Here is a 15,970-nt window from a genome sequence, read left to right on the forward strand (position 1 = left end):
TTAAGGTGCTTGGAAGTAGGTACAGAGGAGATGTCAGGGGTAAGTTTCTTACGCAGAGAGTGGTGAGTGCGTGGAATGGGTTGCTGGCGGCAGAAACGATAGGGGCTTTTAAGAGACCCCTGGATGGCTACGGGGAGCTTAGAAAAATAGAGGGCTATGGGTAAAGACTAGGCAGTTCTAAGGTAGGAACATGTTCGGCACAGCTTTGTGGGCCGAAGGACCTGTATTGTGCTGTATGTTTTCTATGTTTCTATAATTCTGTATCAGATCTCCTCTCAATCTTCCACATTCCAAGGAATAAAGTCCTAACCTATTAAATCTTTTCTTATAACTCAGGTCATCCAGTCCTGGCAATATTTTTGTAAATTTTCTCTGTACTCTTTCAATCTTGCTTACATCTTTCCTGTAGATAGGTGAACGAAACTACACGTAATACTCCAAATTGGGCCTCACCAATGTCTTATACTGCTTCAACATAACACTCCATCTCCTTCAGTCAATACTTTGATACAGTATATAAAGGCCAATGTGCCAAAAGCTTCATTTACGACCCTATCTACCTGTGCCACCACTTTCAATGAATTATGGACCTGTATTCCCAGATCCCTTTGTTCTACCACACTCCTCAGTTCCCTGCTGTTCACTGTGTAAGATCTACCCTGGTTGGTCCTACCCAAGTGCAACATGGATATAATTGGACAACACAGCCAGATTGGGCTGGAAGGGTCTGTGACTGTGTTGTATCTCTAAATAAAATAACAAAATTAAAAATAATGTTTCAGAGACTTGGTAACTTGCAACCAGGGAAGAAACATGGTGCACATTTGATAGGCAGGTTGCTTATTGCCCTGCTTTGGAAACTACAAGCCTACAAGGCACATCAAGAGTGTGATGGAACATCTTCCAGGACCATGCAACCTACACCCCATCCATCACCTGTAGCATGTACATCCTCTGCTGACTTACATTTGCTACAACATGTAATATCCACAGGATGCACTGCAGTTATTTGCCTTGGCTACCCCCAAAACACTTCCCAACGCCACTACGAAAGACAATGGTTTCAAGTACTGTACATGGGAACACCACCACCTTCTGGTTTCACTGCAAGCTGCATGTTATCTTGAATAAGACCATGAAACATAGGGACAGGATTTATTATCCCTCTCAACTGCATCCTCCTGTCTTCTCCTCATAACACTGACTAATCAAGAATCAATCAACCTCCACTTTAAGTATACCCAATGACGTTATCCATAGACATCTGTGGTAAAGAATCCCACAGATTCACCACCCTCTGGCTAAAGAAGTTTCTCATCATCTCTGTTCTAAGGCTGTATTCTGAGGCTGTGACCTTTAGTCCTAGACTTTGAAATATATTGAGAGCAACACACACCAAATGCTGGAGGAACTCAGCGGGCTAGGCAGTGCCCATGGAGAAGAATAAACTGTCAACGTTTTAGGCTGAGACCGTCCATCAGGCCTGGAAAGGAAGGTGGCAGAAGCCAGAATAAGAAGGTAGGTGGAGAGGGGAAGGAGTACAAGCTAGCAGGTGAGGGAGAAGATAGTTGAGTGGGTGATTGGGGATAAGTGGAAGAGGTAAAGGGCTAAAGAAGGAATCTGATAGCAAAGGACAGTGGACCATGGGTTAAAGGGGAAGAGGAACCAAAAGAAGGTGAGAAGAGAGGTGGCAAGCGAGGAACTAGAATGGGGAATGACCAAAAAGAGAGAAGGGGAGGGGGATGAAATTACCAGAGGTTAGATAAATTAATGTTCACGCCGACAGGTCGGAGATTGGAATATAAGGTGTTGCATCTCCAACTTGACAGTAGAGGAAGCCATGGACCGACACGCTGGAATGGGAATGGGAACTAAAATTAAAATGGATGCCCAATGGTAAAGCTCACATTTTGGCAAACAGATTTAAGGTGCCCAACAAAGCAGTCTGACATCCTATGTCGCATCTGAAAGATATCACTGGGTCTTTGTTGTGTGTGGATCGAAATCCTGGAGGTCTCTTATTCAACAGCACTCTGGGAGGACCTTCAGCACTACTTTCTCAAGTGCAATTAGGAATGGGTAATAAATGCTGGCCTTGCTGACAATATATGGATCCTGAAAATGAATAAATTTTAAAAATTGCAAAGCAAACCTGTTATCTTCTCAATATGTTTAAAAAGCGTCTATTTCGAGTGATTTGGAGTATATACAAAATATTGTAGTTACACAAGCCACTACTGAGATTACACCCAGTAGACTGTGAACTATTTTGTTCCTCAGTTTGAGATAAAATAATTTAAAATTCACACTTCTGTTTTCAAATCTCAGCCCTTCACCATCTATATAAGCTCCTCCAGATGTAGAGTCCTCTAAGATATTTGTTCACATCTAATCCTGGTATTTTAATGTTCCCAGAATGTAATTACTTTCTCCTATGCCCCTTCACCTCTCTCTCATCATTTTGGAGGCTCCTTTGCAACATTTTTGAACAAGCTTTAAGTTATGTGTCCCAAGATCTCTTTTCGCTTCAACAGAACCATGCCAGTTCCCAGCACAGAAAGAGACCATTCACCCATCAGAACTGCCCCAGCTTCCAGCATAGCAAGAGCCCATTTGCCTGTCCCAGGTTTCAGCATAACAAGAGGCCATTGTCCTGTCGGAACTGTCCCAGCTCGCAGTAAAGCAAAAGAACATACAACCATAAGATATAGGAGCACAATTAGGCCGTTCAGCCTGTCGAGTCTGTTCTGCAATTTGATCTTGGTTGATCCACTATTCCTCTCAGCCGCATTCTCCTGATAATCTTTGATGTCCTGACTAATCAAGAACATATCAACCTCCGCTCTAAATATACTCAATGACTCGGCCTCCACAGCCACCTGCAGCAATGAATTCCACTCTCTGGCAAAAGAAATTCCTCCCCACCTCTCTACTGAAGGGATATCCTATTCTGAGGCTGTGGCCTCTGGTCCTGGATGTAAGAGGCCATTCATTACAACACAGAGACAGACCATTCACTCCATCAGGACTATGCCAACTCTCAACATGATTATTCCATCTGTCCCACTACTTGTTTCCCTGTTCTCTCTCAAATGCCTTTTTAAAATTCTTTTGCCATTTAACTACTCCAAGGAATTATTTACTGTCATCAATTAACCTACTGGGATGTTGTAGGGAGGGGTAAAGAAACTGTAGGAGCTCTCAGAAACCTAAATGGTCACAGGGAGAACATGCAAACTCCACATAGACAGCACCAGAGGTCAGGATTGAACACAAATCCCAGGGGCTGAGGTAGCAGCACTGACTGCTGCACCAATATGCCAGAAGGCAGGAATGGACACAACTGTATTTGAAATAGTTTGCCTTTTAGACTGTTTTACAAAACACAACCCATACTGTACATTCACCCTATTGGCACTGTACTACAAGATACTGAGGTGTGATTTCTCTTTCTCATCAGAAACAGTAACATGCATGGAAGACCGGGTCTGATAGATGGAGAATGTTGGTGAATACTTGGAAAGAAAGAAAACAGATCAGATTATTTAAGTGGTGAAACATAGCAGCAGGCAGTTGTGCTGAGGGACTTGGAGTGCTTGTGTATGAATTACAAAAGGGCTGGTTTGCAGGGGCAATATTTTATCAAGAAGGCAAATAGAATGCTGGCTTTCATTGTTAGAGGGAGTGAATTTAAGAGCGGGGAGTTTATGCTGCAACTGTATGGGGTACTAGCGAGGTTGCACCTGGTGTACTGTGTGCAGTTCTCAAAGTTCAAAGTTCAAAGTAAATGTATAATCAAAGTAAATACATGTGATGATATCTCGAGATTCATTCTTCCAGGCATTTACAGGGCAAAAAATACAACAGAATTTACGAAAACTGTACATCGACACACAAAGATGACCAAAACACAAACTGTGCAAATACAAAAACTAATATCAAGCACACGAGTTGGAAAAAGTTCTTGCAAATGAGTCTATAGGTCGTAGAATCAGTTCAGAGTAGTGGTGAATGGGAGTTATCCACTCCAGTTCAGGAACCAGATTGGTGTAGGGTAAGAAATGTCTCTACAGGCCAAGTCATTGGGTATATTTAAGGTAGAGGTTGATAGGTTCTTGATTAATCAAGGCATCAAAGGTTACGGGCAGAAGGTAGGAGAATGGGCTTAAGAGGGATAATAAATCAGCCACGATGGAGTAGCAGAGTAGACTCAATGGGATAAATGCCTAATTTTGATTCTACGCCTTCTGAACCCGGTAGTATGGGAACTAAAACTTCTGTACCTCCTGTCCAATGGTGACAACGAGAAGAGGATTCTAGTTTTGTTACCTGAGGAAAGATACACTGACTTTGGAGGCGGTGCAAAGGAGGTTCTGCAGGTTGATTCTGGAGAAGAGGAGAGTTTGAGTCGGCTGGAACTATAGTTGCTGGAATTCAGTATAATGAAAGGGGATCTTATAGAAATATATAAAATAAAAGGGATAAATAAGATAGGGGCAGGAAAGTTGTTACCACTGGTAGGTGAGACTAGACCTTGGGGTCACAGCCTGAAGCTTCAGGGGATTAGGTTTAGGACAGAGATGAAGAGAAATTGCTTTTCCCTGAAAATACTGAATCTGTGGCAATTTTCTGCCCGGGAAAAGCAGTAGAGGCTACCCAAATATATTTATGATACAGTTAGACAGTTCAATAGCAGAGGAATTAAGGGTTATGGACAAAAGGCAGGTAACTGGAACTAGGCCCATGAACTGATGAATCATGATCTTACTAAAAGGCAGGCAGATTCAACAGGTCAGGTGGCCATCTCCTGCTCCTGTTTCTCTTACTCTAATGTAAAACACAAAAAGCATAAATTAACCACATCCTTAGGCTGTGTTGGCTGTTAGCACAAATGACACATTTCACTGTATTAATAAATAGATGATGCATGTCATAAATAAATGAATCTGAGTCTGAATCAATTGTAAATGGCCTCTAACTTCCCTGAACATTATTTCACAATTCAGAATGATTTGATTTCGCTCAAAGTCTGTGGGTTATGAGGTTTGCAAAAGCCACTGTTGATCTTGTGGAAGAGGCAATTCATTGGATAGTCTCGTGGTTAGACTGGGAAGTGGAACACTCCTTCTATTTACATTGGGATTCTGTGTGCTCCTGAAGATGGAATTAAGATACTCAAAGACTCCCGAGTACCCCTTTACTCTAATCTTCATGGGAAAGTCGTTCTCAAAGACCCAGTGGGATGTTACAACTTTGAGTAATCTATTATTCATCTAATCTTCTAGCTTTGGTAATCTCTTGTGACAGAACTCAGAATAAAGAGACTCCTTTGGGCATTAGATCCATATGGCCCGTCCATCAGAGCAATATGATTAGGACTACAATACATGGAATATTGCCTTGGAGAGAATGCTCTCATGTATTCAGTTATCCTGCCAGTGAACTTGGAAGAACTTTGGCCACACTGTTAATGGTATCGCTGTTTTCTGTAGGTAGTCCAAGACTCAGTTGCATACTGGAAGTGAGGGATCGTAGCTGCCTGGTAGACCATGTGTCCTCTGCTGGGCTTGAGGTCTTTATCTTTAGATTCATTTCCGCTCATGGCCAAAAGGATGATGATGATGATTATGAAGACATGTAGTCCTCTTTTATTGTCATTTAGTAATGCATACATTAAGAAATGATACATTATTTCCTCTGGCGTGATATCACAAAACACAGGACAAACCAAGACTGAAAAAACTGACAAAACCACATAATTATAACATATAGTTACAAACAGTGTGACAATACCATAACTTGATGAAGAAGTCTGTGAGCACAGTAAAGTTCAAAGTTTCTCAAATGTCCCACATCTCACGCAGACGGGAGAAGGAAGAAAAACTCTCCCTACGATGTCGACCACAATCCGACTCACACAAGACATGGAAGCAGAATTAGATCATTCACTCCAAGTCTGCCCTGCCATTCCATCATGGTTGATTTATTCCCCTCAATCCCATTCTCCTGTCTTCGCCCTGTAATCCTTTGACATGCTTACCAATCATGAACCTCTGCTTTAAATATATCCAATGACTTGGCCTCCACAGCTGTCTGTGGCAATGAATTCCATATATTCACCACTCTCTGTATAAGGAAATTCCCCCTCATCCCTGATCTAAAGGGATATTCTTGAATTCTGAGCCTGTGACCTCTAGTCCCAGACTCCTCTACTATAGGAAACATCTCCACATCCACTCTATCTAAGCCTTTCAATATTGATGTTTAAATGAGATACCCCTCATTCTTCTAAACTCCAGCAACTAAAGGCCCAAAGCTATCAAACACTCATATGGTAACCCTTTCATTCCCGGGATCATTCTCACAAACTTCCTCTGGACCATCTCCAAGGCCAGTACATCCTTTCTTAAATAAGGGGCCCAGAACTGCTCAGAATACTCCAACAGCAGTCTGACTAATGCCTTATAATGCCTCAGCACTTACATTCTAGTCCTCTCAAAATGAATGCTAACTACCATTTGCCTTCCTTTCCACCAGCTCAACATGCAAGTTCACCCTCAGGGAATTCTGATTCCAAATTTTCTCCCCATTTATAAAATAGTCTATATCTTTTTTCCTTCTACCAAACTGCATGACCATACGTTTCCCAGCACTGTGTTCTATCTGCCACTTCTTTGCCCTTTCTCCTAATCTAAGTTGCACTGAAGATGATGTGTTTTGCTAAAAGATTGCTGCTGAGGTAAGACAATTGATCCACACCTTCCATAAAGCCTTTACAGTTGGACTTTGTTAGAGGACCTTTGTCTTGTGGGTGATGAAATGAAGGCTTGGAGCTTTTCCCTCCAACGTGCATGCACACAAGTGTGGTCTGAGTATTGCACAAAGAAGCCCAGAATAAATAGCAGGTGTGTTCCAATTCCCAGACTAACCACTAGTTTGCTCCACCTAGCACCTCCTCCCCCACCCTCCACTGCACAGCATCTATAGATAGAAAAGGAGTTAACATTTCAATTCTGTAAGTTTAACTCTTGTTCGCCTTCCACTGATGCTGCTTGACCTGCCATGTATTTCCAGCATTTGGGATCAGTATCCCATCTATGCGAGGTTAGTTCCACTCCAGGAAGGATGGTGTTGCAGTAAGGTTGAGCACACTATTGGGGCAATGGAGCAGCTTTGCCTGACAAAAGTGTGCTGAAGTAGGGTTTATTGATAAAGATCACAGCTCTCTTGCCATCACAGTACAGATGTAGGATGGAGATGGATTTTTGCAAGCAAATAATTAAGCATTTTTTTTTTGAGTTTTTGATTGATGGGATAGAAAGTATTCATGAGGTCAGAAAAGGTCACATTTAGAGGTTGATCCAGCTCTGCATTTCTCTTGGAGCAGTTAGTTACAGGACAAGGACTATCTCCATTCTGCATCTGGATCCTCAGAATCTATATTGCAATTTGGACAACAACACTGGCCAAACAACAGGAATTCTGCAGATGCTGGAAATTCAAGCAACACACATAAAAGTTGCTAGTGAACACAGCAGGCCAGGCAGCATCTCTAGGAAGAGGTGCAGTCGACGTTTCAGGCCGAGACCCTTCGTCAGGACTCATCCTTTAACAAACACTGGCCACTGGGAGGAGATAGCTGTGGAGGATCTCGGTGGAGAAATTCCAGTGCCAGATAGCAGGGTGACCCCTCTGCAGGGATCTTCTCTCTTGAAAATGATTAATGATTACAGCATTGCTGCTGCAGCCCGGCACTTCCTTCCTCTTTCCAATTTTGTAAAGGGAAATGACAACCAGGTTAATAGCTGTTGATTAAGGTCAGTTACTTAATGATCATAAATTCAAACCTATTAGTGTGTCAGACATTTTAGCAATATTTCAGCATTAGTTTAAATTTGTTCATCTTTGATATCAATATTGATTTTGAGTTTAATTTTCCAGGCTATTTCTTAAATAACTAATGATCTATCTCCTGGTGTCAGAAAGAACTTCGCTTATAAATTCACCTTCATGATGTACGGATAGTCCAAAGAACATTTTATACGATGAAGTCTGTTTGAAGCATAATCACTGATGTAATGTAGGAAGCATAATCACTGATGTAATGTAGGAAGCATAATGGCCAATTTACATACAAGATTTTACATTCCCATAAGAATCACCCCAACCTATCCAATCTCTAAAACTACAGCCCTCCATTCTAGCCACTTTTCTGGTAGGTCTCTTCTGCTGCCACATCCAAGCTGTAGTGCTGGACCAGAACTGTACACAATACTGCAAGTATAGTCTAACCAGTGTTTTGTACAGCTGCAATACGATGCCTCGCCTCTTATACCCTATGTCTCAAGCCCATGAAGGAAGCACACTAAATACCATCACCTTATTCATCAGTGCTGCCACTCTCAGTACAAACTAAAAACCCAAAGTTCCTCTGTACATTAATGGTTAAGGTTCTCAGCCATTTATACTTGAGGTTGAATTCTATTAGGATTTAAAGTGCATTTCCTTATAACTGTCTGGATTACATCCTATCTGCCACTGTTCTACCCAACCTCCCAGCTGATCTTTGTCCTGCTCTATCCTCAGACAACCTTCTTCACCATCTATAATTCCACCAATTTCAGTATTGTTTGCAGACTTACTAATCATGCTCACTACATTCTTAGTGTGGTCTATCCTAGAAGCAACAAATAGGAAAAATCATGCGGAAAGTTCCTCCTGTTTGGATACAAATAGCATCTCTGATCAGTTGGTTGAATAATTTAATGAGTGTAGTTGTGGGCAAATTGTTAAAGCCAAACACACTGAATAAGCAGTTTACTTTGTTTATTGGCAGTGGAAAATAAAAGTTTAAGAATTTTATTGAAAGAAAGCAATAAATACTGTGATAAAAATAGTTCAACATACTGTATAGACTGTACATAATTTGTTACAAGGCAGCAGAAGAAAATCTCAGACAGCAACTGAATGTTGGACAAATAACAGTACATGATTCAGGCCAACAAACATCAAAAATTGACCAATCCAAGTAGCTTTAGGACAGTTACAATGTGTAGGTACACAATACATAGCTCACCATGATACCAATGAAACTGTAGCTGAGATGTTGATGATATTTTTTTCAAAAATACTGAACAGTCTCATTGATATATCCAAGACAACATTTTCTCGGTCTACCACTGATGGGTCGTCTCTCAAAATAAAATGCACAGTATCTAGATTAGGAAAGGGCTGCAAAAACAGTGAACCATAGTCCATGAAAAATAAATAAGGCTTTCATCTCATTTTTAAAAAGTACCCCTCTTCGTATACAATAAATTGAATAGACCTGCCCTCCCTTTTCAACCCAGTTGATACCAGCAAGAAATATTGGTCCATTGAAAAGTTATACCAGCCTTTTCCTAAGAGCAAAGGGAGGAAATACTGTGACAGGTCTTTGCTTGCATTCAGTTCCACTTAATCCTTAATATTCCTATATATATGGCTTTCTCTCTTATATCCATCTACGCATTATGAACCATACTGCAAAAAAAAGATAAGCATTTACAGTTTTAAAAATTAGAACAGGTGGTTTAAAAAGGATTTAATTACAGACTTTGAACTAACTACAACATCAACAAACCTAGTGCTGTCAGCATGCAGTTTCTCTTTGAAAAACAGCATGAAAATGCCATAACATTTTATTGTCTTCAACTTTATAAAAAAAATCTGCGTATCTGTAGTAATTACATAATGATTTACAAAACCCCCATGGTATTCATAGGGATGAATACGTACAGACATATGGTACATTTCCTTGAAAAATAACACGATTAAGAGTAAAGAAAATTGATGTAAGAAAGAATTATACATTATAAAATGTGCCTTTAGCAGGTGTACACAATTAAAGCTAGATCTACAATAAATCAATATCGAAACAGGTTTACATAAATATAAGAAACAGTTATTCTAAAATTTATATCTAGGATACTCATGACTTGTGGTTCAACTAATTAAAATTTCTGTAGCAAAATATTAAGTCCAAGTTAGAAATATTGCTACATTACTGATATCCTGGGTTTTGCACCAATTGACGTGACGTACACTTCATGTATGAAGGCTTTACTGTGCAGTCATCTGTTGAAATAGTGTAAGTGAGCTGAAAAATAAAGGACTCCAATAAATACTAAATTAAACATTAAATGATATATCAAATTCAACATTTGCCCAAAGTGCATGATCGGCGGTAAGAATGAACAGATGGAAAGGCAAGTACAAGAAAATGTTTTATATACTCTGCTAGCATGTTAGGTCATTTACTTCTAATTTTAGTGTAACAGTGAAACTGAAATACTGTACAAGGAATAAATTTTTGGAAAATAATTTAACCAGTTTTCCCAGACATAATGGGTGGACTTCTAACCATGGTTGGCACCATTTCTCCATGCTGTTGAAAAGCTTGAATGCATAGTAATTTAGTTGCATTTTCCAGATATCTTTCCCTTTGTCAATTTACAATTTGTTATTAAATGATCTGGAATTTACAGTGATGACAATGAAGTTATCAGCTCTTCCTGTTATAACAAGGGAATGGTGATAGTTACTTGTAGAGCATGCATGCACAACAGCGTATAAAAATGGAAATCCTCAAGTTAATTCCAGTGATAAACCATTCCATCACTGGGACAACAGATTACCATTGGAATTAACTTCAAGGTGTGTGCTATACTGGGTGTGTTGCTTTGCAAGTTTGTCCAGTTTAACCTTCAGAAATTAGTGAGCTGATAAAAAGCCTGTTCTTATTACACAACAATTTGTTTAACTTTCCAACCACAAGAAACTAACGCTGTAATGGCTTCATTTTTTCCAATTGTTTCAAAATTCCATCCACTATCTTTTAAAAACAACACTTAGTTATACCAGAGAGAAGGCACTCTAGACAGCAGCCTTACTGAATTTATTTCTCATTTTGAAATTCATTAGTGGGAACGTGTGGTGTTATCCTACAAGCCGGAAACCCATTGAAATTTATTTTGTAACCATCAGTTTTTGACCCCAAAATGATTTATATACACATAGACTAAACAGCATAAATGAATCAGACATTTATTAAACCTCCAGTTATGCTGGTCAGATTTTCACTGCTGAGTTTTACCCTTGTGTAGGACATTGCAACTGAACTAAGCAGAATGTATAGTGGCTGAAAAATATGCAGTGGCTGTTTACTCAGCTTATGATTAGCACACACAGCTAAAGAGAAAGTAACAACATATTGGGATATCTAATATTCAGCTAAGGTCTAAAATACCAATAACAATCTGCAGAAGAACCACACTGCTGCTTCCCTGCAAGTGGGTAATTGTAAATCAAAAATGAAATGTTGGATTGGCAGTTCTGACAGTTGTCCGTATGTACATGCAACAAGTTATTTAACAAAGATACTGAAAGAAGCTATGCTGAGGTTACCTGCCTGCCCAGGTAGCTTGTGAACAGCATGCTGGTTAAAAGTCAGGAGAGCAACAAAATACTAAAAAGATCAAATAACAATGACCAACATTACGTAAATCAGAGGATTTTTCATTACATAAACTTCTTCAAACTTATGGCAGTACACTTGAACACAAGTTAGTGTAGGTATAGCAAGATCTATTTACATGAAATTTTGGTGTACCACTACTGCTTGCAAATTCTAAATTGCATCAGAACTAAATATAGTATATCTAAACATTGTTTCTTTAATGAAAATAAAGGATACTTCCAGTACTCAGCTCCTCCACAAAGCAATTCATTTACCCAGGCTACAGAAGGAATCTCTATCTCAAAACAATATTATGAAGGCATCTAGCTATTTCCTCTGAATTTTTAATTAGTAAAAGGAACTTTCTGCATGATAACATGCAGAGATCATGGCAGAGAGGAGCTACTCTATGAATACTTACCCAAAATTAACATGAATAGGTTCGTACAGTGGCAGAATCCATTCTTTGCTCTCCAGAAACACTGCCTGTGATTTGCATTAAGAAAAATAGCATGCAGAGAACATGCAGTTAGTTACGAAGAAACCACCTTACAAATGAAAAAGCAAAACTGAACCAGTTGATTAGAGCTGAAAACACGGAGTTAAATAGTTTCAATGCAAATCACATGTTAAAGGATGAATGTTACTCTGAAATTATATTTTTTGTAGTTTTCCAAGTTATTATTGTGATGTAACTCCACAGGGTCCATAGAAAGTTCATGAGACCAATCCTAGGAATGTAAGGGTTAACATATGAGGAGCATTTGATGGCTCTGGGCCTGGACTCACTGGAGTTTAGAAGAATGACGAGGATTTCATTCAAATCTGTTGAACACTGAAAGGCCTAGATAGAGAGGATATGTACAGGATGTTTTCTAAGATCAGAGAGCACAGCCTCAGAATCGAAGGACATCCCGTTGGAACAGAGGTGAGGAGGAATTCATTGCCACAGATGGCTGTGGAGGCCAAGATATTGGGTATATTTAAAGCAGAGGTTGACTGGCTCTTAATTAGAAAGGATGTCAAAGATTATAGAAGGCAGAAGAATGGGGTTGAAAGGGATAATAGATCAGCCATGATGGAATGGCAGAGCAGACTCAATGGGCTAAATAGCCTAATTCTGATCCCATGTCTTATGGTCTAAGCAAACTTTAACTATGGTCTAAATAAGCTTTTATAAGGTGGCTCCATTGGAATGTCAATCTGAAATACAAGCTTAAACTTCTGACATAGAACTTGAATTCGAAACATCGGTGCTGCCTATGGAGCCACACCAAGCAGAAACCCAGCCAAGCCAAACCCCATCCCATTACAGAACAGCACTTACGATTAGCAACAGGAACGCGGCCTGATTTTACATTTTCTTTTAATGTGTGGTAAAGCTCCTTCTGCGCAGGCTTGCTCACCACAGACCCAAACAGAAGGTCAAGTTGGAATCTACACCAGTTTACTTAGTTCATCTGTGATGTTTATTTTAAAACTATAATTGACACAGCAGTGTATAATGTCATTTTAGTATAATTCATAAGTTCAGAGGAATGCACTGAACTTAGTTTAAATTAAAAAGAACAAAATACGAAGTTTAGCTTCAAGATTGTGAAAAAGGAAAAGTTTAGAATATTGAAGCAGAAATATCATTTTGCTATTTTTGAGTGCATAACTATTTTGCAAATGTTAAGCCACAATTGAGACAAAATAGGATTTTGAATTGTGATCAAACATTCACTGTTAAGGTATATAGAAAACTGGCTTTTTGTTACTTTGCTTTGCGAGTTATCAAATAAAGCTAAATTGATTTTGACATACTTGTATATTTAAAGTTAATGCAAAGTCTGTAAATATTTTCTGAAGGTATCCAATGGCAAAAAATACTGTACACTCAGTGGCCACTTTATTAGGTACATCTGGGTAAATAATAAATTGGCCACTGAGTGTATGTTCATGACTTTCTGCTGTTCTAGCCCATCCACTTCAAGGCTAGACATGTTGTACACTCAAGAGATTGTCTGTTGTAAAGTGTGGTTACTCCAGTTACTGTCACCTTCCTGTCAGATTGAACCTGGTCATTCTCCTCTGACCTCTCTCACTAACACAGAACTGCCACTCACGGGATTTTTTTTTTGTTTGCTTTTCCACACAATTCTCTGTAAACTCTAAGACAATGTTGTGCATGATAATCCCAGGAAATCAGCAGTTTCTGAAATCCTCAAATCATTGTCTGGCACCAACAAGAAATCCATAGTCAAAGTCACTTAGACCACCTTTCTTTCCCATTCTGATGTTTGGTGTGAATAAATGACCTCCTGACAATAGCTGCATGCTTTTATTGCTGACACATGATTGGCTGATTAGTTATTTGCATTAAGATGTACAACTGTACCTAATTAAGTGGCCACTGAATGCATATTGAACGTGCCAATTAATGTCCTTCAACAGGAAATCAATACACACCATCTGTTTGCATCTTCTTTGGCTGCATGGAGGGTGAAGATATTGTTGAGGTAACTCTAAAATTAGCAGGTAGTGTCTCTGCTGATCCAGGTGTCATACCCCTTACGTCCTTTGGTCGGAACTTCTTTCTCCAGGAAGGAGCTCGCCTGAAACCTTTTTCATCCTCCTTCAAGGAAATAAAATAAGTACACATTAATTCTCTCGCGTTATATATAGTTTCCCCTTCAATATTTAAAATACATGCAGCTTAACTGACTCTAGGCAATAAAAGTTTACCCTGAAGTACAATAAAGTTTATTTGGACAGAATTGAAAACATTTATACATAGAAATCAAATCAATGGGGAAGATTATAAAAATCTCCATAATGAGTTACATTTAAATCTTACATCATCTAGTCTCCGGTCCGTTCCTACAGCCAAGAGGTTGTTAAACTCTCTTTCCAGTGACTGACGGGCCTGTAAACATAAAGTCATAATTATTTTCAATGCAAACCAAAATGCTTTCAAATTTAATCATCCACGACAAATTCTAATACAAGCCACATGTAAAGAAAGCAATTAACTAAAGTGAAACTAGCACCTCCAGACACAGGGTGATGGAAATATTTACTCAAAGTTACAATAAGTCCCAACTGGAATGCAATAATCCTTTCAGTTTTATCTGGAACAGAATTTCCTACCTCAATAACTTCACTTCCTGTACATTGCAACAGGACAGGCATTAAGTTTTATACTAGCAAAACTTGAAAAAGCCAAAAAACCCTATAAATCCTTCTATCACAACTCAATAGAACATATAAAGAAATACACAATACCAAAGGAGTACTGTTAAAATGCTTCCATTTACATTGTAATGGAAACAGAAAAAGGCTGGAAAAGCTCAGCAGATCAAGCAGCATCAGTGGAAAGAGAAACAGCTAACATTTCAGGACAGCAATCCCTTATTTCTATTTTATAAAGCACATTTAATATCCCCTGTAGAACATCACAAGGCACTTTAATGCCCTTGTTTATTGGAATTGAGAGAAGCAATATTAGCAACACGGCAGCCAGCTTGTACCCAGACAGCTCACATTAGAAGTAATGTTATAATGACTAGGCACTTAATTTGTGACTAGAAAATGATAAGTAAAGATTGCTCAGAACTCTGGAGCAAATTCCCTTCCTTCTTTAAGATGGTGACATAGGACCTTTTGCATCCCAATGCAAGGGTGGAAGGATCCTTGGCTTTCCCCGCCACACCCCTCCCCGAGTTCAAGTCTCCAGAGTGGGTCTCAAACGGAATCAATACTGGAGGACAGCGTTCTATCCAATACTTACAATGATTCTTCAGTGAAAGCAAATTTAAACTGAGAAGTATTAATTATCTATCATGTTCGCTATACCATAAAACTACCTGAATTTTTTTTTATTAGATCAATTCTAGGTTGCATCACTTTGAAGCTGAGAAAAGAAAATTTATCAGTTTTCCAATGTTCTTCAGCTTTCAAGCAGGAGGCCTCCATTTTGTGGTTACTCTCCCCTTCCTAGAATTTGCAGAGGCCTAAATGCAAATGCACTGTCAATAATAATGGAAACCAAATCAAAGATAACTACACAAGGAACTGAATTGCTGAGCTACACCATGTGGGGGGAGGTATTAAATAATATTCAGGACAGCACAGAATTACATGCTTGCACAGGTGAATAACCCTCAAGATCCTCCTCTCATTTGCAAATAGACAGATAGATAGACGTACTTTATTGATCCTGAGGGAAATTAGGTTTCATTACAGTTGCACCAACCAAGAATAGAGTATAAATATAGCAATATAAAACCATAAATAATTAAATAATATGTAAGTTATACCAGATGGAAATAAGTCCAGGACCAGCCTATTGGCTCAGGGTGTCTGGCCCTCCAAGGGAGGAGTTGTAAAGTTTGATGGCCACAGGCAGGAATGACTTCCTATGACGCTCTGTGTTGCATCTTGGTGGAATGAGTCTCTGACTGAATGTACTCCTGTGCTCAACCAGTACAT

At 39.2% G+C, this 15,970-nt stretch overlaps 1 protein-coding gene across 5 annotated transcripts in view; it reads right to left on the minus strand.

Annotated features, from left to right (window-relative positions):
- Positions 1-8,817: 8,817 nt before the first annotated feature.
- LOC134353594 (liprin-alpha-1-like) overlaps positions 8,818-15,970 on the minus strand; it is a 155,849-nt gene continuing 148,696 nt past the window's right edge. For 4 of the 5 annotated variants that reach the window (XM_063061692.1, XM_063061694.1, XM_063061691.1 and 1 more), the window contains 4 exons: positions 14,337-14,405; positions 13,949-14,114; positions 11,919-11,983; positions 8,818-10,138 (listed from right to left, as the gene is read on the minus strand). In XM_063061692.1, coding sequence (XP_062917762.1) covers positions 11,925-11,983; positions 13,949-14,114; positions 14,337-14,405 — 294 coding nt within the window. In that variant the 3' untranslated portion in view covers positions 8,818-10,138; positions 11,919-11,924. The remainder of the gene's footprint in view (positions 10,139-11,918; positions 11,984-13,948; positions 14,115-14,336; positions 14,406-15,970) is intronic. The other variant, XM_063061693.1, reaches the window with a different exon arrangement.

Source organism: Mobula hypostoma, chromosome 11 (assembly GCF_963921235.1).
Source record: "Mobula hypostoma chromosome 11, sMobHyp1.1, whole genome shotgun sequence".
Lineage (NCBI taxonomy): Eukaryota > Metazoa > Chordata > Chondrichthyes > Myliobatiformes > Myliobatidae > Mobula > Mobula hypostoma.